Below are 23,851 nucleotides of genomic sequence, written 5' to 3'. Positions count from 1 at the left end.
GCTCAATTCTGAATGAGATGTAAAATTCTACTTTCCCCATGTGAAGTCCAATGAAGTTGGAACCTCTTAAGCATTCTGAAATAATTAATAATAATGTTTAAAAAATTAAGTAAAGAAATAGAACAGAAAAGATAAAGGAATGGTAACAATAAAGGGTGGGAACATCTCTTTTTTGGAGGGGGCATTCCCTATTGAATTTCCCAGCTTCCCCCAAAAAGAGGATGTGGGGTAGCATCCCCTTGGACTACCCACATTCTGAGAGTGTGGGGAGTATAGAAGTGCATCTCTACCCTTGAGAACACGTTCCGTGTAATAATGAACTTAACTGAAACATTCTGATACAAAATCTAACTTTTAAGAGCTTTGAAATAATAAGAGAGCCCATACAGACAGAAGCACAGTAAGTTTTCCCCATTGCAATCTACTTGTTTTCCACATTATAAAATAGACAAATTAGAGTGCTACTATACCCAAGTGAATACGTGACCTCATGCCGCATTTGACCTCATTCTCATGTGTAAGAGATCCACAAGTTTAAATAAAAGAAACAGATGTTCAGTGAGAACTTAACATTGGGAAACAGTAAAATAGCAAGCAATGAAAATAAGAATTATGCATCTTCAAACCCTACAGGTCCCTGAAAGATGAGACTAATTAAAAGTATTTTCATCAATGGCATGGATCTAAGTTTCAATAGAATAATAAACATCAGTTTTGCTTAGCTTCCATGGTAATTTAAATGATTTCTTCTGCTACCTCCAAAATACATCAACGTAAAATTGCCAAGGCTGGCATGTTCACAAAAGAATCTTTGTGGACATAAATAATAAAAAAGTATTGAGTAGAGATCATTCAAGACCCTTTTCGTAATTGAAAGGCAAGTTCTTTCGCGATGGATGCTGTGAATGATGTCTGATGACAAAATAATGAAAGAGACAAATATGCATGGGCAATGTGTACGAGGTCTTCTTTATGACAGGGTCATTGGTTATCAAGTTAGAGATAACAGAGTACGTAAACTTGGCCTATTAAGAATCACCGGTTCAATTTCCATCGCCTCAGGTTTCTTGACAGCCAATTAAATTCCAGAAGACTTCCTCATAAGGCCTTTTTCCTCATCGCTCAGATCAGCATCTTCATGATCCTTCACACCTTCCATCTGCTTACTCATCCCGCTGTCGATCTGAGGAGTAGGAGCAGTGGTCACAGATTGCTGATAGAACACCCCACCAATAATAGTCAGAAGGAGGAAGATAAGACCAACAGTACTGGCATGCTTGTCCCAAATCAGCACATTGATAACCACAGTCAGGAACTTGTTCACTACTCCAGTCACAGTGAATGCAGTTGCTGAGACTGCCTTCCTTGCTGCAAAACCAAAAAAGCTGATTGCAAGTCCAAAAACACAGGACAAGCCCACTGCAAATATGGAATCATATCTTAACAGACCACTCACACCAGCATTCCTTGCTGCAGAAAACACCTCCCCATATTCCCCAGTCAAGATCCAGAACACCGGTGCCAACATCAGAGACAGCAAATTGTTATACAGCACAAACCCCCATGTATTCAGGCCCAGATTTGTAACCATGTGCTTGATGTAAACCATCTCTGTAACAATGGTGATCAGATAAGCAAAAGCCCATGAATATGCAGTCAGTGTAAAGCCTGAATCAGTTGCGACATACCCAACCGCACCCCCCAATATAACCACTAGGCTCATAAAAGTATACTTAGAAGGCCATGGCTGCTTCCTGAATGCAGTATCAGCCATGGCTACAAGTAATGGGGTCAGAGATCTGAACACAATGAATGTATCCACATTGGCATGCTTGAGAAGGTTTGTATTCGTGAATATTGCCAAGTAAAAAACAAACGCAGCTGGCATGAATTTCTTAGCAGTTTCCCAAACAAATGGATCGTGATGCAACAAACCCAATTTGCCGAAAACCCAAACACCCATTACGCTCGTCAAGTACTGTAGAGCAGTCATCAAGCCCGGATAATTGAACTTAGTGATTGCATATTTGTTTATAACTGCAAGCAAACTAGAGCAGAGGGCATAGCCTACAACGACAGTGGCCGTTGCATAGTATTGCTTCGAAGCTTCTGATTTACTCGCCATTTTTGTTTTCCAAGATCTGGATGTGAGTATCCAATGCAAGCTCTGGAAACCTTCTAGCGAGGGTTTTCTGATGCTTTTACTTCAAAACTGGATCGTTATGAACATAGACTTCACGCAATCAATGAGGGCGTTTGAAGTCCTTTAAGTCCATTGCATATATAATTGTGATGAAGAATGAATCAGCCATGAAAAGCCAAGGGAATGAGTAGTACCTGGTTTGGTTAGCTTGACTCGCCTGTTCTGCTGGCTTAAATCCTGGGTTTGACCCCTTTTTTAAGGACCTTGCCTAGACATTTGCGTCGACGCAAAAGAAAATGGCTGAAACTATTCTCCTGCATCATAATGTATGTTTGCCTCAAATGCCTTAAAACCATTTGTCGTGCATCTTCCTCGGTTTGTCTCGAATGAATGAAATGGCTGAATATATAATAGGATAACTTGACTGAAGATATAATAGGATATAACTTGACTCTCCCGCTATTAACCTTAACCTGGTAGCAAACCTACTACTACCACCGAGATTCGGTGACTTTGTCCGCGTTTAGGTAAATTTCCGACGAGGCTCGGTAACTTTGTCCACGTTTAGGTAAATTTCCGATAAGGCTCGGTGATTTTGTCCACTGTTGTGTGTAAATTTCCATTGAGGCTCGGTGCTTTTGTCTGTGGTTGATTTTGTCTGTGGTTATGTTGGAATGTGGAAATTGGATTGAATTTATTTTAATTTAATGTTTCCAATGAGATTGCAAAAAATTATTTGTTAACATACACGGCCATGGTTCGGTTTTAAATTTAGTATTTCTTATTCTTTATAATTAATTGTGTGACTTTATAATAATAATTAGGTTTAAATATGTATCTTTTACTTATATCATAAGGGTGGCTTGGTTGATGGGCAAAAATATTATTATTTCTCTTTAAAAGAGAATAAGAATATAAAATAAAAGTGAGTTGTTTTTAACACTATATTTTAAGGTTTTTTTGGATTTTTTGGCCAATGAAAAAATTTGAGGTGAAATCTTAATTTTTGTTATTTAAACTGTTTTTCTGAGTGCATATATGGATTTAGCACCCTAAAAACCCCTAGGGCACTTAGAGTTTACCCATCAAAATTGTGATTTCAATGAATTCCTGCCGAATTTTAGAAAAATTAAATTGGAAAATTTTTCAAAAAGTCGCATTAGAGACAACTCGAAATAAAGGCCTAGTATGAAATAGACTTTTTCATTCGAATCCGGCAAAACAATTTCAAGAAATAATGTTATTTTTTGTTATTTAAAATTCATTTATGAATGCATAAATAGATTCAGCAGCCTCAAAAACCTCTTGGAGCATTCAAATTCTACAGATTAAACAACTTCAACTCAAGTTTTTTAAAATCTTTGTGAGATTTTGGTTAAAATTAACCAGAAAAAAAGGTCGTGAAAAAAGGTAAGTTAGACTACTCCTAAAATAAAATATTAAGGATAAAAAAATCATTTAAATATACTAAAATGTGGGGATAGTTTATATTTTGCCAAATTTAAGGATAGTTAGTTAGGAAAATTATTTAATTATTAGAAACAAAAAGGATAAAAGATGACCAATCATATGTAACTATCACATCCATATCTTCTTCATGGAGTCAATGATCACATCATAAATGATACCATTGCTAGTATATCTCCATGATCACATCATAAATGATATAATTCCTAGTCTATCCATATGGGTTTATTGAGTGAAGATAAATGTTGCAAGCCATAGCACTACAATGCATAATATTCACAATGTGCTTGAAATCATTTGAATGTAGGTGTGGGATAAAAGGCTATAACAATTATTACTTTCCATGCCATTGTTGTAATAAGTAATCTAAACAAAACTTTGCATTGTGAATCAATGATTTGTTTTAAAAACACCATCTCAAAGCACAAAAAAATTATAGGAGTTTATGTTTCAATGAAACCGTGGGGGATTTTTAATGGAAATGAAGATAAAATACATAAACTTGAATAACACCTATACCTTTTCTACCTTTTCTACCTTGTGTAGCATATCTTAGAGGGAATTTGCTTCTTCTTCCATCTCTTTGAGCCTCTTTTTCATCTCTTCTAAATCCTACATGAAAAAATGCATACAATGAAGAAGAGACTTAATAATTAAAACTCATTCTTCAAAACTTATTCTCTTACAAACCATAATGATCCAAGTAATGCGATGGTAGGTGCAGGAAGGTTTATTACAAACCCTAGAGGAATTATAAAATATTCATTCACTTAGGGTCTTAATATATCATCAAATAATCACGCTAAAGCCTATGCACTTTTGCAAAGCCTAAATATTACCATCAACTCTAGTATTCAAAAATTGAATGTGGTGTAGGACTGAAAGATTATAATAAGGCATATGGTCTTGAATATTATCGCTATTGGCACTCTTATGGCTTCAATATTAGAGTAAGCAAAGTAAGAAGCCAAAAATATTTCCAAGGTTAATTTTTTCCATGTTCTAAGGGAGATTATCTAGTAGGCAATTATGTTATTCAAACCACTTATTTAAAAGTGGGACATTGTTATCAATGGTCATTTATGTAATTAGCCTATCTCTTAATACTTGTGTGGAGAACATGGCACATTTCAAACATTTAAGGAGGCATATATTAAATAATAAGGTAAGTTCATTGTATGATAGTGTGGGTAATGAGAAGAGACTTTTCCCCTATGCTCGCATGTTTAAACACTTAGCTCCACACAAATTTGAATCTATGGGAAGTATTCCTCCTCAACATCATGGGATAATGGTTATGATATTTGGCTTTCAACACAGAGGTTGTGACTTGTAGGTCTAAATTTTAGCCTAGTAAGTTTCGGTCATTTGATTTGGCTAGCATGCATGGTTTAAATTCTCTTTTGGAACACGAGTAAGTCACCATGTTTTCTTTCCACTTTCTCTAAAAGGAATTTATCATAGGGAATTATCTCAAGTTTCAATTTAGGGGATTTTGAATCGGTTCCAATTCTCACACAAGGGGGTACATTTTATCCCTATATGAATTTGAACTCTCTTTGCAAACTTGCACTCTCCTAGGTGATTGCTCCTTTGATTTTCGCTTCAATGAAGACTATATAGAGGCCTTTTGGGGGTGGAAGGAATTACCCCTTTATATATATGAGTGGTAGTATATATGGTGCCTTTCTAGATTTGTTAGTTCAACTTTAGATTTTGTGTGGTAACTTATGTTCTTCTCAAAAAGTGTATCCCTGTGGTATTTTTTGGGCTTTAGGGACTCCAACAAAGAAACAAAGGCAAGTTATCGCATGTAGTATTGGAACTTTCGGTTTGTGTTTGACCTTGAAGTATTCTAGTATAAAAATGGACTAAATGAAGCTCCATGAGATTTGGTGGTCGTTGAGAGGTCATAAGGACATTATTCAAGGATAATAGAAGCTCAATCCTGATTGATCTGTAAACCATCATGGATATTCCATTTGATAATTTGTCTCAACAGATTTACTAAAATACATTATAAAATCTTAAATTTACACTATGAGGATTTATTTATCCTTAAATTTATAGATTTGTTAATTATTGTTTATTATGTACGCATGCAAATTATAATTATGTAGAAAATAGAAAACAACAACATAAAACTCTCAAACAACAAATTAGCACAAGATATAACTTGGGAAACCCTTTTGGGAGAAAACCCAGTTGGAAGGTGAGGTTGCTTTGCACTCTTTCTTTGAATGGAAAAATGGATGTAAATACAAAGAAGTGAGGCATGTGGCCTATGGGATGCTATAGTGTAGAAACCCTTATGTTTTCTCTCTACCCATCCACTCTTAGATACTCTGCTCATCTATGGAAAAAAATGCACTCCAATAGAATGGAACTTCTTTTATACCTAGTGGCTTGGTTATAAAATAACCCAATAACCTACTAGTGATTAAGTTTGACTCCTTCGACTCTTAAATAAAGTTACAATATTGACTCTTCTAGAGTATCCTTCATCATGATCATGTGGGTATACCCTTTTCCATGAATAATGGGGATTGCCATGGCATCTTCTTGAATTATGTTGTCAAAATAGGAAGGTTAAATTTAGAGTGGCATGAATTTTGCATACAGACTTCAATTGAGGCAAGCCTTGTGTCGTTGGAAAGGTATTTGTGTCTAGAATAGTGTAAAATGTGTGTGCTTAAGCGACAAAGTTTTACGCCTAGAAAACATTGGTTAATGCCTAAAAAAATAGGGATAGATCCAACATATATGTCAACTAATGGAAAGTCTCACTATCATTGCAATAAATCAACTCATTACATTCTAGATCCTATGCATATAGATATTTTCCCTAGGTTATGGACCTCTCTGTCAATCCTTCAACAACAAATCAAACATTAGAGAATAATCAACTGCATATATGAACCTTTATATTACACAATCCTCTATCACAAATGCAGACTATAGATTAACTAGACAAGTTAGCAAAGAAATTTTCTGCAAAACCCTTATAATAGTCTTTGCATAACCTCTGCATTAGATCCTTCTTTGCAAAACAATGAGTGTGGTTCTAGTCCTACAACAAACAAGTGAGAGACCACAAGCTTTGTCTCACACAACCTATGTTCATATACTCCATCTTGGTCGCATGAGTTTAAATGCATCATATCACTGTAATCTCATAATCAAATCTACACTGAAATGATATGTAAAAACTTCTAAAATATTCACCAACATGGTAATCAAACCATGAGATCTAACCACTGCAAACAAGTGACCTTACATATTAAAAGATAGATCAAGAAATGAATATTTCTAACAGATCTCTCTTTGAGAGATAGATCTGAGCCTCCTCCTTGCGCCCTCGTGCACACTAGTTCCAAAAAAAATCACAAAAATAACTCATCAAATGCACACACAGATCTTATCTAATTAATTCCCTTTTATAGCCATTTTTCCTTGACAATACCATAGGAAATTATATGGAATTTGTTGATGGTAATTGTTGACGGGATCAAATAGGCGTTACTCGCCTTTTTGCTCAAGAATACCTTGGGAAAATCCATGGTTTCACCCTGAGTTTTTTTATTTTTCAACACTTACGGGCAGTAACATTTCCTCTCCTTTTGGGAAGAGTGTTATAATGCTCCTCTTGAACTGGAAACCTGTGTTACCCTAGTGTATAATGCTCCTCTTGAACTAGAAACATGTGTTACCCTAGTGTATAATGCTCCTCTTTCATATGAAACCTACGTTACCTTGTCTTCAATCCCTAAATGCAGTCAACCCTCAGTCAAACTTGCTTCCAACTTATGGGATTCCTTCTTGAACACCTGTAGGACCTGTCCAAGCCTTGACAAGTCTCAATAACATCTCTGCAACCTCATCAACCTCTGTAATCACCAGTAAACCTTCCTCAATCGGTCACCTCATTAATAATCAATTTTCATCACTTTAAAGCATTTACAAACCTTGTCGATCCTTAATTGTTTCAGGCCCTGTACAACCTCTTACAACTCTTATGCAATCATCAAGACTCCTACAATTCCTAGGCAATCATGAAGAGTCATAATCCATCCATGACATAGCTAGGCACATTAATAACAATGTCATAGTATGGAAAAATCATGATGACAATGTGACAAGAACACAATCCAAGTTGACATCTAGGTTGACGTCAAGGCCAACACATTAGCCATAATGTCAACAATACCCCCCTTTGGACTTGATGTCAACTTCCTAGAAAACACCAATTCGTTCTCTCCCCCTTTGTCATTAAGGGCAAAGAGTAGTATTGGGTTGCAAGACATGTCTTTATTCAATACCATAACCTCTCACGCTTACCATGCTCCCCCTAAGTACATACTTGGGTTGCAAATATACCAACACTTTCGCCAACGCAAGTAACTAACCAATTGTTGACTAATGATGCACAATGATATGCAATACAAGTACAAGGCTCCTTGGAGCAAATACATGGTTGTAACAAGCACATATGACTGATGTATGGCTCTTCCAAGCATGCCTATCATCAATAGATGACTCATAACTACATGGACTCAAGTTACATCATTTCATCAAATGACCACACTTTTATAATGCATGTGGACCCAAGGTGTCTCTATATGGTTTATGTACCAAAGGATGAAACGATATTGATATGTAGATTTTTACTTGTAGATTCAATGACTTATCTGATATGCTAAAACAAAAGACAAGAATCTACTCTACTCATCAGCAAAAACCAAAATTGATCGATAAAAACACTAAGTAGAAAAGGAAGAATTTCAATCTCACATAACACAATATTTTTTTGGGGAAAGCAACTAGTCAAAACCCCGACTATCTATATTGCATTAAGCAGAATATCTCATAAGAAAATACAATGCTTGTTCAACCCGAACAATTTTTGTACAAGTACAATCTATCTCTTTGCTTCACAAACCAGTTCAAGCCAACATTTAGCCACATCTGCTTCATGCCAAGCCCCTACTTCCTTGCGCAATTCCTGAGAGAATTAGCCCATATTTAATTGGGAAATTCCTCATCCATAACTACAGAATCCATCATAGGCCTTCTACTGATTACATGCACCATATATACAACTAATAGTACATTGTCCCTGAACTCTAATCTCAATTGGGTCTTTCTCAGAACTAACATGCATGAGATTTATGAGTGAATCTTCGGTTAACTAGTGGAGCAGTGAAGTTTCACGAAAGCTGATCCCCACTATTAGACCTCCTACTAGTTCCTCCAATTGATTGAACTAGTTTAACTGATTATAACTCAGTTAGACTGAGTTAATTAATTACAACTCAAAAGAACTCAACCTAGGCCCCTAAAATTTAGGGATCACTCTACATGACTCTAGATAGACTTCCAACTCGAATTAACTGAGCCAACTAAGTCAACTTAACTTAGTTAATTGTTACAAGTTGCTATGATAATAGAATTACAATTTAATTCAAGGATAAATTAAATTAGGATTTCTTGTTGTTATTTTTAACACTCCCTCTCAACAAGAAAGGGATTATCTGCTACCCCGATATTGCCTTTGTGAAACTCGAATTTTCATCTTGACAATGCCTTTGTAGAAATATTTGCATCCTTCTCCTTTGTGGAAATGTACTCCAACAACATGATTCTCCTTTGCACACAGTCTCTAAGATGGTGATACCGAATATCAATATGCTTGGACCGACCATGAAAAACAAGATTTTCAAAGAGTTTGAAAAAACTCTGGTTGTCACAGTAAATCATAGTTGGATACATATGATGACCAAACAAACCAATAAGAATCTTCCTCATCTAGATAGCCTCACAAGTTGCTTGAATAGCATCCATGTACTTTGCTTCCATTGAATTGAGTGCAACTGATATTTGTTTCCTATTCTACCAAGAAGCAGTTGCTAGCCCAATACTAAAGATCCCACCTGATGTGCTCTTCTTGTTGGATTTACTCCCTGCTCAATCTGCATTCGTTAAGCCTTGAAGCTTCACTCCCTCTATCCATCTATACCATAGACCAAACTAAGTGGTGCCTCTAAGGTATCTCAACACATGTTTGGTTTCCTTCCAATACAGTTTGGTAGGCTTAACCATAGCTTGACTAAGTTGGTTAACTACATAACAAATGTTCGGTCATGTGTTCACCAAATACATGAGTGAACCCACAAGTTGTCTATAAATAGTAGCCTCCACTACTTCACCTGGAGTAGCATCCTCCTTCCTCCAGTTACCAGCTAGAGGAGTCTTCATAGGTTTACTGATCTCCATGTGGAACTTCTTTAGTATCTCATTGGCATACTTTCCCTGAGAGACAAACAATTCCTCATTTCATTGCCATACTTCCATCCCCAAAAAGTAGTGCATGAGCCCCAAGTCCTTCATTTAAAACTCTCTTGCAAGATCCTCTATGCAAGACTTGATCAACTTATTATCACCTGTCATAATAAAATCGTCAACATATAAAACAATAATCAACATTTTACCTTCAACCACAATATGGTAAAGGTTCGCATTTGCTTTTCTTTTGCTGAAGCCCAACCCGATGAAATAGCCATCAATCATGGTGTACCAAGCACAGGGTGCTTGTTTTAGTCCATACAACACTCGCTTTAGTCTGCACACATGCGACTCTCTGTTGAAGGTCTAAAATTCTTCAGGTTGCTCAATATACACCTCTTCCTCAGTCATGTCATCGAGGAATGTTGTCTTTACATCCATCTGATTTGCCTTCTATCCCATCTGTGTTGACAATGCTAGAATGGATTGTATTGATGAGTACATTGCTAAAGGAGAAAAAGTCTCATCGTAATCAATCCCCTCCACCTGAGAGAACCTTCTGGCCACAAACCTGGCCTTGTGTTTCTCCACACTACCATCAACTGCTTGCTTTACCTTGTAAATCCATCTAGAACTCACCATTGACTTGTCTGTCGGTCTTGGGACCACTTCCCAAACATTGTTCCTGATAATGGAGTCATACTCCTCAACCATGGTTTCAACCCAAACTGGTTGCTACACTGCTTCCTCGAATGAGGACGGCTCAATCTCGACACTCTCACTCATCAGAGCCATGTATCCAATGTACCTCTCTAGTGACCTCCTCTGCCTATGCTGTGATGTGGGTGCTCCCACATTCTCTCTAGTATCATGCAATAACCTGTCAGCCTCTCTAGTGTGCTTTCTCCCATCTCTGGAAGACTTTTCATGAGTGTGTGTTTCAACTCCCTGCGCCTCTGCATGTGGTTGATCCACATCATCCCGAGGTTCCTCCTTTGGAGCTAAAATATCCTCAACCACATGTAGTTGAATCTCCCTCTCAAGGGAACATCTCACAACCTTCTCTTCATCTAACTTCACATCTCTACGAACCATTTTCATCTTGTTGGTTGGAAGGTACACCCGATAGTTGTGAGGTGTATCAATGTACCTCACAAATATGCCCAACTCAATTGTTGGCTCTAGCTTCTTCTGTGCATCTTGGGTAACATGGCAGTAGACTGATGAACCAAAGATCCTGAAGTGTGCCACATCTGGTTTCTTCCCTGAAAAAGAATCTTTCGGTGTACTCATCCCTAGAATTCGATGAGGGATTTTGTTCTATAAATAAACAGATGTGTTGCATGCATGATCCCACAAGTGTAATGGTAGGCTCTAATCATGCAACATCACTTGTTTCACTCCCAGAATAATTTTGTTCTTCCTTTCGACCACCCCATTCCATTATGGGTTATGAGGTGCTATCAATTCTCGTCAAATGCCTTCTGATGCACAAAATATTTTGAACTCATTCGACACATACTCTCTACCATTATCGCTTCTGAGAGCTTTAACTTTCCTGCCAATATCTTTCTCGAAAAGTGCTTTAAATTCACAAAACTTTGCGAATGTCTAACCTTTCTTCTGCATGAATAAAATCCAACACTTACGAGAAAAATCATCAACAAATATAATAGAATAACTATTCTTGGTCGTGGATGTTGTCAAGAACGTTCCACACACATCTGAGTGAACTTGATCAAGGATCATTTGTTCTCAATTGTATTTGTCATGAAAGAAAGCTTTGGTGTACTTCCCCAATGTACACCCTTTTCATGTGTCTCTCTACTCTAGTGTACCCTTGGGAAGCCCTATAGAAATTTGTTGCAATATCTTCAAAGCACCATGATGCAAGTGACACAATCTCCTATACCACAACTCACCGATGTTTCGGCTCTACACCTTCTCTTCTTTAGTGCTCAAAGCAGTGCAGTCTTCTACCTCCAATTTGTAAATGTTCTTCACTCAAACCCCTATTCACTTCACCGAACCTATGGCTATGTGACGAAGGAAAGCCTTTCCCTTACTAAATATCACATCATAGCCTCTATCCTCCAACATGGCAACAAAAACCAAGTTCTTCTTCAAACCTGGAACATACATAACATCTCGCAAAGTGAGGGGAGAACCAAACTCCCTCTGAAAGGTAATTGTACCGATACCAATTGCGATATACCTCCCATCATCACCCATCTCAATATGCATCTATAGATCCTTCTCCTCCAAGTTACTGAAGATCTCTTTGTTACCAATCATATGGAATGAAACTCCATTGTCTAGGTACCATACACTACCCATCATTGATGACACCATACAAGAGATGAGGGTAAAATCCAATTCGAACTGTGAAGAGCTTCACCTGTTGCTCCTTCAAAGGGCTTCTTACTGGCCTTCTTGTGCGAACACTTTGTGGCAAAGTGTCCTACCTTGTGACAGTGAAAACACTTGATTTTTGACATGTCCTTATTCTTGCTACCCTGACAAGAATATGATTTGGAATGGGATGACTTCCCCTTCCCTTTATTTGCCTTACCAGCTAAGGCACAATTATTCTCATCATCATGCTTTGACGAGGATCCGTCTTTGGTGTTCCACTGAATCTCTTCTTGTACCAAGTTAGACCACAATCGCTCCCACTCTGGTAGCTTCTCCCTCCCATTAACTGAGTCATGGTAACCACACCAGCTCTTGGGAATTCCTAGAAGTGTTAGGCTCACCAAATCATCTCTGGAAATAGTAATCCTAACACTTCCAAGTTCATCTCCACATTGGGTGAACTTGGTCAAGTACTGCGAAATTGAGTCGCCCTTCTCTATCTTGATATTTCTGAGTTTGTCCTTTAGTGCCAGCTTCCTATGGTCACTACTATTTTTAAACAGGTTCATCAATGCCTTCCACATTGCAAATGGATTCTCCTTACCATGGAGATTCAAGACAATATGATCTCGAACTCCTTCTAGGATAATCCTTCTCACTTTTGACACACACTTTCTCCATTCAGCCATATCTTTAGCATCAAATGTTGGAGGCTTCAGAATATCATGATCTATGAATTCCTTCAGCATGTTGTCTTCCAACACTGCCTCCATCCTATCCTTCCGAGTTATGAAATTTGAGTTTCCTTCCAAGGGATACTCAAGTCTCAGGTCATAGAATGACATACTGCTGACTCTAAAGTATGAACCTGCAAATTTGATTTCACCTGCACAAAAAACTCAAATTCTCCTCTTCTATAATGTCTTCAGCTCTGATACCATGTATATTTTTACTTGTAGATTCAACAGATCATGTGATGTGCTAAAACAAAAGACAAGAATCTACTCTACTCATCAGCAAAAACCAAAATTGATCGATGAAAACACTAAGCATAAAAGGAAGAATTTCAATCGCACATAACACAATATTTTTCTATGGAAAGCAACTACTCAAAACCTTGACTATCTACATTGCATTAACCAAAAGGTCTAAGAAGAAAATACAATGTTTGTTTAACCCGAACAATTCTTGCACAAGTACAATCTATCTCTCTGCTTCGCAACCAGCTCAAGCGAACACTTCGTCAAATCTGTTGCCTACCAAGCCCCTACTTCCTTGTGAAATTTATGAGAGAACTAGCCCATATTTAATTGGGAAAGTCCTCATCCATAACTACACAATCCATCATAGGCCTTCTACTAATTGCATGCACCTCGGAAAATTATACATCTAGTAGTACACTATCCCTAAACTCTAATATCAATTGGGTCTTTCTCAGAACTGACATGAATGAGTTATTTATGAGTGAATATTCATTTAACTAGTGGAGCAGTGAAGTTGCACTAAAGTTGATCCCCACTACTTGACCTCCTACTAGTTCCTCCAACTGATTGAACTAGTTTAATTTACTATAACTCAGTTAGACTGAGCTAATTAATTACCACTCAAAAGAACTCAACCTGGGCCCCTAAAATTTAGGCATCACTCTACATGACTCTAGATAGACTTCCAACTCGATTTAGCTGAGCCCCGAAAATCATTGTATCAACATTGGGGGATAACCGCCCAGTCCGGACCTTAATACAACTCCTTTTCCATTTGGAATGGTGGCTCCGACTGGGGATAATGGGACCAGTTTCCCAGTAATGAATAAAAGGCGTGGATGAATGATTGATTGTCTAATCTAATGATAGGCGAATAACTTAATCTATCAGCAAAATAAAAGAACTACTACTAATCTTGGGAACTATTGTACTTTGAAATGTAGCGCTTGATGATCTATGTCTATTGACAGGCATATAGATGACTCTATCTAATAGACATGCACATTTATTCATTCAAGGATTACTTTGCTTAAATAGTTAAACAAAGTGATTAACACAATATTGCTACACTTATCATTTATATCATCAATACATATATGATCAAAAGAAAAGCATACTATAAACATCCAATAGTGGAAGGAACAAAGAATGCTGTTAAAACACATACATATATCCGATAATAGCAAAAGCGATCAAATGACAATTCATATAAAAAGAATGAATTCAGACATAGATAATAGTACCATATGAGCTGCTAGTCACTCCCAATATCAATCGCTATTTGAGATTCTTCTTCCGACTTAGAAATACTTTCAAACAAAGACAGTAGTGCACATTCGCATAAAAGCTTCCTTGTCAAAATCAGAATAATTGGTCCAGTTTTATAAAAGAATATGCCTGAAGTACAGTAGTGCAACTTCAGGCTTTAAGTCAGGTACAAAACTTACAACCCTTTCCAAATACAATGAAAGGGTCTATAAATACTTAATTAAGCTAACTATCTATGAAACTGAAATCCTACTTAATTAGTATCAATTTGATCTTGAATATCTCCTTCACAGCAATCTGGCAGTCGGCGAGATGAATCATCATTTAGGCTGTTTGCCTTTAAACCTGAGCTGACATATCGCAAGCATTGGCTCCACTTCGGGCGGTCTGTTGAGGTGAGAGTTGAGTTGGGCGGCATAGGTGGCATCCTGAATATCGGGAATGATATACCCAATTGCATCTGTAAGGAATTTGAGGGCGGCTCTCTGGCTGTGTGGTTTGACTAAGAAGAACCAATAGGTGTCCCATGTCAAACTGTTAATTCCTGCGATTAATCTCCCATTTTTCTCTAGTTCCGGATAACATGACTGCTCCAATGTTTTCGCCGCTGTCAATTTACCTGGAGTACATTGGGAAATCATGTTAGACAAGTAGAGAGTATTATTAACCAATTCAACAAAATTACTTGTGGTTGATTTGCATCTTGAAATTGCTCTCTCTGCTTTCATTAACTGGGACTGCCATTCTGTAAATAATATTTCCTTATGTGATTCTAAAATATTTGGTAAATTAGCCGCCTGTCCCTGATCGGTATCTTGCCACTCAAGAAAATTAGTTAATGTTTCATCGGCTTGATCCAAGTCTGTTGTAGCTTTTTCTGATTTTTCACTTATTGATGTTGTCAAATCGCATAATGGTTCCGCCTGGGCGATTTGTTGACATAAAAGCTTAATCTGTGTTATTAATGCCTTATTTATCTGTAATGCCTCTACTTTGAATTCGGCTATCTGTGGAAGATTCTTTGTTTTCTCTAGCTGGGCTGATAGTTGAGCAATCTGCTCATCTTTTGACTTCAACATTTGTTCATTCGCTGCTTTCAATTGTGCCAATGCCTTAGACAACTCTTTTTGCTTTTGGACTGCACTGTGATCAATCCTCTGTTTTTCTTCCTGCAATTGTTGAGTTAATTGATTATCATTTGTTGTTGTGTTAACAATTGTCGTTCTGCTTGCTCCGCCTTCTGTTGTGCTTCTGATAGTTGCGCTTGCAATGAAAAGATCTCCTGGTCTTTTGTTTTTAATAAAAGACTCACCTCTGATGCCTTATCTATTGTTGCTGCCGAATAGGCTCCAGCATATTGTGATAGTTTTGTTAGGTCGTCAGAGGGGTCAAATTCCTCCTTCCAAACCACATTGCCCGTCACCGTTTGTTCTGGGAATAGGGAAGGTTGATCAGTCCTTCTCCTCTTCCTCTGTCGTTTTACCACAGCTTTGTGTCTTGGGCTATAGAAGACATCCAAGGGAGGAATTTCTTCTATTTGCAAAATAATCTGATCGGAGGGATCCTTTGGGATTATCTCTACTTCTTTCGAACTGGGTAGGCCGCTGGTTCCACTTGGAACCTGTTTTGAAGTGGTCTCCTGTGTATCTGCTACTTTTGATGTCTCGGCATCTTTAGAGCATTCAAGATTACTGATAATTGAATCGAATTGCTGCCATTCCTGGAGCAATTTCGGGTCAATTTGAGTATCTACATTCACCTCTATGCTGCTCTGTTCTTGCTCTTTCGTCTGGGTTTCCTCTTGTCTTTTCATATGCACTTCCTCCTGTTCTTTTGATGTAACCGGAGGTTCCTTAGTATGTCGTTGTTCAGGCTCGCTTGATTCTGTTGCTGGGGTTGTTGCTAACAGATCTAGAGGCAGAGTTTGCAACCTCTGTTCTCTAAGTCTGTTGAATTCAACTAACCCTTCATCTTTGTATTCCATTATGGCCAGCGATTTAACTTGGGACATCGACTCAGCTGAGGAGAACAGGTCATCAAACTTATCTTCTTTATGATCAAACTTTGTCAATTTGGCCTGTTCAAGTGCATTATAGGCGACTTTGTTGGGATCAAATCGCCTATTAGGGAGAGTTGCTAGAGTTAATGACTTCATCTTTGTAGATTCTTTCTCTGCATGTTTGAAATCATGCAACGTGTAGACACCACATCTCAGAGGAAAAGAGGGCCAGACCTGCTTCTTATTTTTCTTTAGAGTTTGTGTAACTCCTTCGAAGATAATCTGATAGGCTATCTCCCTCGCCAGCAGTTTATCAAGTATGTACAAAGGAAGGACATGAGGTTCGGCTTGGCTGCCGAAAATTCTTATATAAGTAAATTTTTCCTCTCCGAACCATCTTCCTATTGATGTCAAATCAATCCCTGCTTGGTAGGAAATCTTGGGAGCAGGTTTATCAAAAATAGAGTAATGAATGGGTAACATAAAGCCATTGCAGACTTGGTATAAATGGTGCTTATAGGAAGTTTTCCACAATTTCTGATGGTATATGTGAATAGGCATGGGGTCTTGTGAAGTCCACCTCCAGCCGAGCATGGGAAATTCAGAATTAAAACACAGGGTGTCTAGTATATAAGCACTGTAGTAGAATGGGGGAATAAGCCTTTCAGTGACGTGGGTTTTGGTTCTAAAATCAAGAACTGTTGTTGCTAGCTTATCTGACAGTATAGTTGCCCAATCCATTATTTCACTATTACACGCCGCTTCCATCAAGGGAACCATTTCTATAGTGAAATTAGCGGAATCGTGCAACCCCCACAATCTACACATCATTATCCCAGCATAAGAATAAGGAGAACATAGGGAATCAACAGAGTACTTACCGGAAGATTCATGCTTGTGTTTTGCCGGATTTTGCCTCCAATCCCGAATGGGTTCGGATTCAGTTTCGTTCTCATTTCGGAATTTCTCCAGAAATGCCTTGTTGTACTTCTTCTCTAGCGCAAGCAAATGATACATTTGCCTCAAATCATTAGCCTGAAATGAACCGAAGATTCTCCCATCTCTGGTGCAGAAGGTTCTGTCTGTGATTGGGATTTCCTCAATTGCCCACCTCACTACATCCGTATATGGGAGAATTTGTTCCCGAGCTGCTATCTGATGAAGGAAAGAGTCGGCTAAGTCCTTTAAAGTAGCATCAAATTTTCGATTGGTATCTGCTGTGGCTTGTACTGCTGTCACCTCTGGTTCTTCGGCCTCAATCAAATTATAGGTACTTTGCCAAGTAGTTCTGCCGAGTCCTGAACATGTAGTATCAGATATCAACCCTTTCTTTTTAGTTCCTGGATCAGCGACGAGTTGTCCTGTGGCTGGCGAAGCAGAAGCGATTGCAGTTTTCTTAGACTTTTTTCCCATTCTGCTTGAATCTATTACTTCGGAAGAGTTCTGCACAGGAGTGAAAATGAACGTAATACAGAGAATTGGTAGCGAAAACCAAATACGAGCGAGATATATTGATCAATGCACGATGAAGGATTAACTTAAAGTGGCCACGGATACAATCTGTGAAAAGATTTTTAAGCTTACTATGTCATTAAATGGCCATTAAAACCTGCCAATCCTTTAAATGCCCATCATATCGTTTTATTGGCCGAATGATTTGTTTAAGCGTGCCTTGGATGTTTTGGCGGTTGAGCGCAGGTGAATCACTGTTTGGAAGATAAGGCCTTTAATACGAATTAATCGTAATATCCCCGCTTTAACAATTTTTTGAAGTTCGTGCTTTTGGCTTTATCGCAATCGGGCGTCGGGGGAAAACTTAAATCGTTATGTTGGTTCCTTTTGGAATCCCCGATTGCCGATAGCGATATCGCATCGCATCGGGAGTATTAACTGAGCACTTTGAAAAGCATGCATGGTATATCCCCGATCGCCGATAGCGATATCGCATCGCATCGGAGCGAAAGGGACTTTATCGCATCGCATCGGAGCGAAAGGCACTTTTGTTATGGTAACTTATTATTGCCGATATCCGATAGCCTATTGCATGTTGTCGCGTCGGAGAAAACCAATGGGTCTTTAAATTATGCCTCCTTTGTCATTGCGACATGCGATCTTGCGATCGCTTTATCGCAATGATAAAAGATTAATCATTTATATTATAAGACCAAATAATTGGTTTATCAAAAAGGTTTTATAATGTTTTCATTTTGTTTTCGGACCTTTTTGAATAATACAAAGTTGATACCAATTAAAATAAAAAGGGACCCATTTCATATTATAGTTTTGTGAATAAAAATGATATGAAATGGGGGGTTGTTGTAGAGCACAACAATTGGCGATTCGCTGGAAGAAACAATTATCTCTGAAAAGTACGGAAATACTTAAACTTTTTCAAAATAGAGTTCTCATCAAAGGGGAAAATTCTAATATAACTAGGTATATATGCATTCCAAATAAAATGAAACTATCTTTGCTAATTTCCTCTCTTGTTTAAAATTAGATACATTCTAAGTTTTAAATTGGCCTTTATTGGTTGATAATGATAAAACAGAAAACCTTTCCAAATCAGCTTTTAGAATTGACTCCTTTGTCATAGGTAGAGCCTCTGCTGCCAGCAAACGTTCATAGTTTCGACAGGGATACCTTTTAACCATATTTTTGTCCATTGTCCCATTCATTTCAGAGTATGATTAACATAATGAATTCAAAACATGCTTTTCATATTTTGCGTTTCTTTTCTACTTTTCTGTTATTTTGTAAGATAAAAAGCCATTGTCCTGGTTTGGTGACCAGTTGAGTGACAATGCCATTCACTGGTAGTAGTTTAACCGAACAAGCTGGCTCGTGATGAGACCCCTTGTCTTATAATTCTAAGCCATTACCCTGTTTTGGTATGCAGTATTGGTAATGTCGGTTAAACTATTTCCCTATGATCATGGTAAGCAGGCTTGTAATAAGACCTCTTATCTTTTATATCAAATATTTTAGAATTACACTCTGAGTAATCATAAGCTTTGGTGAGTGGGATGGACAATTTTCTCCTTAAGAGTAAATGGATGACAAGGTAAGAGTTAAAGATGCTGAAGTTGGATTAGTTCCTATTTTGATATTGATAACCTTTTTTGTGACCAATCTGAAAACATAAAATGATTTACAATATTTCTAAACTTTGAGAAGCGTTCACAAAAATTGAAGTGTGGTTTCAGAATGCAATTACACCTAGTTTCCTAGAAATTATCCCTTTTGTTTAAGACTTCTATTATTTTAAAAGTAAATATCAACCCTACTTGTTTTGAGCAACTTTCAAGTACAGCAAAGGTCAATGGAAGATACCTCACAACTTTATTTTCTAATGGTCCTACAAACTACAAAATTCTATTAAAAAAGGAGAAGGGGTTACCTCCTCAATTGAAGAATTTTTTTAAGATAAGGCCATTAACAGGGAGAGAATCTCTCAAACCTGATAAATCTTGTAATATGAAGGTCGAATGGCCTATCTTCTCACAGATCTGAAATGGCCCAAGCCACATCTTCTGGAACTTGGTGTGTTTTCCCTTGTCCTCATGGGCTTTGTCCCATTTCAGAACTAAATCACCGACTTGAAATTGTTTTGAACCAGATGAGACTGAATCAAAGGATGACTTGATGATTTGCTGATGTTTTGCATGAATAACCTTGGCTTTTTCTCTTTCCTCTTCTAATTTTAAAATTTGGTCATGTCTAAGTTGAATAGAAGAAGAAGGGCTTTCCTCAATAAACTGAACTAGGGCTAGAGAAGGAAGGACAAGATTTGTTGGTAGCACTGCTTCTTTTCCATATACGAGGTTGAACGGGGAAGAACCTATGGAAGCCTTCTGCGTTATCCTATCAGCCCATAGTGCGAATATTAAGGATTTGTGCCATTTTTTATGATTCTGTTCGATAGTTCGCTTAATAATTTTAATCAGATTTTTATTTGTAGACTCCGCTAAACCATTACCCTGGGGATAGTAATTAGCAGAATATTTCAATTTAAATCCTCTTTTAATAGCGAAATCAAACATAGCATTGCCTGAGAAGTAAGATGCATTATCGAAAACAAGAGCATTTGGGACACCAAACCTGGTAATGATGAATTGATCTATGAATTCAATAATTGCCTCAGAATTTGTTGTCTTTAAAGGAATTGCTTCAACCCACTTAGTAAAATAATCAGTAGGAGTAAGGATATACTTATGCTGTTTGGAAGAATGTGGAGTAATTTCTCCAATGATATCCAATCCCCATTGCTCAAATGGTTGTTCAATGTTGACTGGTTGCAAAGGGAAAGCTGGTTTTCTTTGTCTTCCACTAGAAGTTTGACAATTTCGACATTTCCTTACATATTCATGAGCATCTCTAAACAGAGTGGGCCAATAATATCGAGCATGAATGATTTTGTGGGCTGTTGTATCAGCTCCAAAATGTCCTCCTGCTGGTCCATCATGTAATTCCTGCAAAACCTTTTGTGCTTCAGGTTTTTCTAGGCATCTTAATAAGATTGAATCATAATTTTGCCTGAAAAGCACATCATCAATAATTGTGAAATTTTTTGCTTTTAATCTAATGGCCCTTTTGTTTTTGTAAGACAGGTTAGGAGGTGCATATCCATTTTTCAAATAAAAGATTAAGTCAGCATATTGTGATTCAGAATCAGTAATACTTATCTGGTTGATTTCTTCAGTTTGATCTGTATCACCTGATTCTGGAATGTTGGATGCTCCTGCCAATAACCTGCAAAAACCTTGGCCTCTAACAATCTTTGCTGGTTTAATTTCTAAGTCATATTCTTGAAGTGTTGTAACCCAATTTGCCCTTTTTTCACCTAGTTCCCTTTGGATTAATAGTTGCCTTACTGCAGGGAAAGGAACTATAACTTTTGTATGGGCTTTTAAAAGGAAGGGTCTGTAATGTTTGACAGCTTTATATACAACAAAGGCTTGTTTTTCTACTTCGGAGTAATTCAATTCAGCACCCTGAAGATTTGAACTATAGAATGAAATGGGTGCTTCCAAATTGTGATTGTTAATCTGTGTGAGTACTGCTGCATAAGACAAATCGGATGCGATAGTATACAATGTGAAATGATTAGAAAAATTAGGAGTATTTAAGGCGGGGGCATTAATTATTGATTGTTTGATTAAATCAAACGCTTCCTTTTTCGTTGATCCCCATCTAAAGACTGAATTTTTCTTAATCATAGTTTGAAGTGGCAAAATGATTTGAGAAAAGTCTGGAATGAATATTTTGACAAAATTGATTTGGCCTAAAAATGACTGCATGGATTTTTTATTATGAGGAAAAGGGATTTCAGAGATTTCTTTGATCCTATCGGGATCAATATAAATGCCATCTTTAGAAACAATAAAGCCTAAGAGCTTTCCTTGGTCAAGAGCGAAGAAGGATTTTTTAGGGTTAAGTGAAATACCGTACCTTTTGCAGCGTTGAAAGATTTGATTTAAATCATGCAAATGATTGGATTTCTCTTTAGAAAATACAGTAATATCGTCTAAGTAGACGACTACTGTTTTGTTAATCAACCCTTTAAAAGCTATATCCATCGCTCTTTGGAACGTGGCTCCTGCATTAATAAGTCCGAAAGGCATTTTCTGATACGCATATGTTCCCCATTTTGTTCTGAATGTGGTTTTGAGTCGATCATCAGGATGGACCAAAACTTGGTTATATCCTGAAAAACCGTCTAAAAAGGACATTAACTCAGAGCCTGCCACTGATTGGAGTATCTGCTCCATAGTAGGTAATGGGAAATTATCTTTTAGGCTCGCCTTATTCAAATTTATGAAATCTATACAAATCCTGATGTCGCCATTTTTCTTTCTGACTGGCACCATATTGAGACCCAGTTTGAGTGCCGAACGGGAAAAATAATCTTAGCTTTCAAGAGTTTATTGAGTTCAGATTTTATTTGACTCTCTAAGTTCGGATGTATTTTCCTCAACTTCTGCTGAATTGGTTTCTGTTCGGGAAGCATTGGAATGGTATGCTGGATGATGGATGTATCATATGTCTTTAAATCGTCATATTTCCAAGCAAAAACATGTTTATTTTTCCGTAACAGTCTAATGAATGCTTCCTTCTCTTCCACGGAAAGTCCTAATCCTAAATTAATGTTTTGAGGAGTTTGCTCAGTGCCAAGGTTTATCAATTCAAACCTTAAGGTAGAACTTTGGAGCTTTGTATTGGTCACAAGTTTAAACCTGTCTTTAATATCATAAAGATCCTCAAGCTTCACCACAGGCTTTGGGATTGAATTTTCCTCGTGTTTACCTCTCATTTGAAGGTCATGCTCGTTTTCCTCAATGATTTGATCATCATAGGACTTTTCGGAAGTTAAAAACTGTAAAATGTCTTCATCGTGGTTGAATACTCTCCAATTAGTGATATTGTCAGGAATTGATGGCCTAAAAAGTAATTCTATTGAAAATCTATCTGGGCTATAATCTTCGGAAGGTAGGAGCTTGGAAGCAACATTGGCTAGCAGGTCGGCTGCTGAATTTTGAGACCTGGGAATGGAAGAAATATTGAATGCCGAAAAGTGGGAGGTGAGTTCCTGTACCAGCGACTGATAATGTTTGAGATGGCTAGAAAGACAATGAATTGTATTCCTTACCTGTTTAATAATAATTTCAGAATCTCCAAACACTTTCAAATATTGGACCTTGAGGCCAATAGCTTTATATAGTCCTTGGACTAAGGCTTCGTACTCTGTTGTATTATTCATGCATTCAAACTCTAACCTACAGGACAACATTGTTTTTTCTCCCTGCGGGCTAATCAAAATACATCCTGCTCCTGAGCCCTCACTAGACTTGGACCCATCGAAATATAATGACCAAAATAAAGAAGTATTAACAATTTTATTTACAATTTCCTCAGTATCATTAAAACATCTTGACCTATCTGTTTGTGAATAATTTTCGATCTGAGATGTAGAATGGTTTACTGAGAAAGGAGATGGTTGGGCAGCGAAGTTGCCAAAGAATGACTCTGATGAATAATTCCCCAAAATGTTGTTATTAAATGCTATTGGTTGGTTTTCTTGTTCAAATTCTGTAACTGTATGGGTCATGTGTTTTTCCCGATCGATTTTTATTTGATTTGGCTTACCCTTATAGGGAAGCCACATATGGGACCAATCGGTAGAAATATACCCATGGAGTTTTTCAGACCAATCCCTACTCAAGATCAAACCATAAAATTCAGGTATATCGACGATCAAGATATCAATTCTTTGTACTACTCTAGGATCAGCTGATAGCCTAATAGTTACTGAGTTGATTTCTCCTAAAACCTGTACTTTAGTCCTGTCCAACT

General features: G+C 37.5%; 1 protein-coding gene across 1 annotated transcript; it reads right to left on the bottom strand.

Moving 5' to 3' along the window:
- Positions 1 to 645: 645 nt before the first annotated feature.
- GONST4 (golgi nucleotide sugar transporter 4) lies at positions 646 to 2,553 on the bottom strand. The gene is made up of 2 exons (XM_089419521.1): positions 2,338 to 2,553; positions 646 to 2,212 (listed from the first exon to the last, which is right to left on the bottom strand). The coding sequence occupies exon 2, from the start codon at positions 2,123 to 2,125 to the stop codon at positions 1,079 to 1,081; it is 1,047 nt and encodes a 348-aa protein (XP_089275647.1). The 5' UTR covers positions 2,126 to 2,212; positions 2,338 to 2,553; the 3' UTR covers positions 646 to 1,078.
- Positions 2,554 to 23,851: the final 21,298 nt, after the last annotated feature.

The sequence above is a fragment of the Pinus tabuliformis genome, chromosome 6 (genome assembly GCF_031772625.1).
Source record: "Pinus tabuliformis cultivar Carrire ecotype Pingquan chromosome 6, CPIR1, whole genome shotgun sequence".
In the NCBI taxonomy this organism is placed as follows: domain Eukaryota; kingdom Viridiplantae; phylum Streptophyta; class Pinopsida; order Pinales; family Pinaceae; genus Pinus; species Pinus tabuliformis.
Note: the sequence above shows the minus strand (reverse complement) of the source record. Positions and strands in the feature narration are given on the sequence as shown.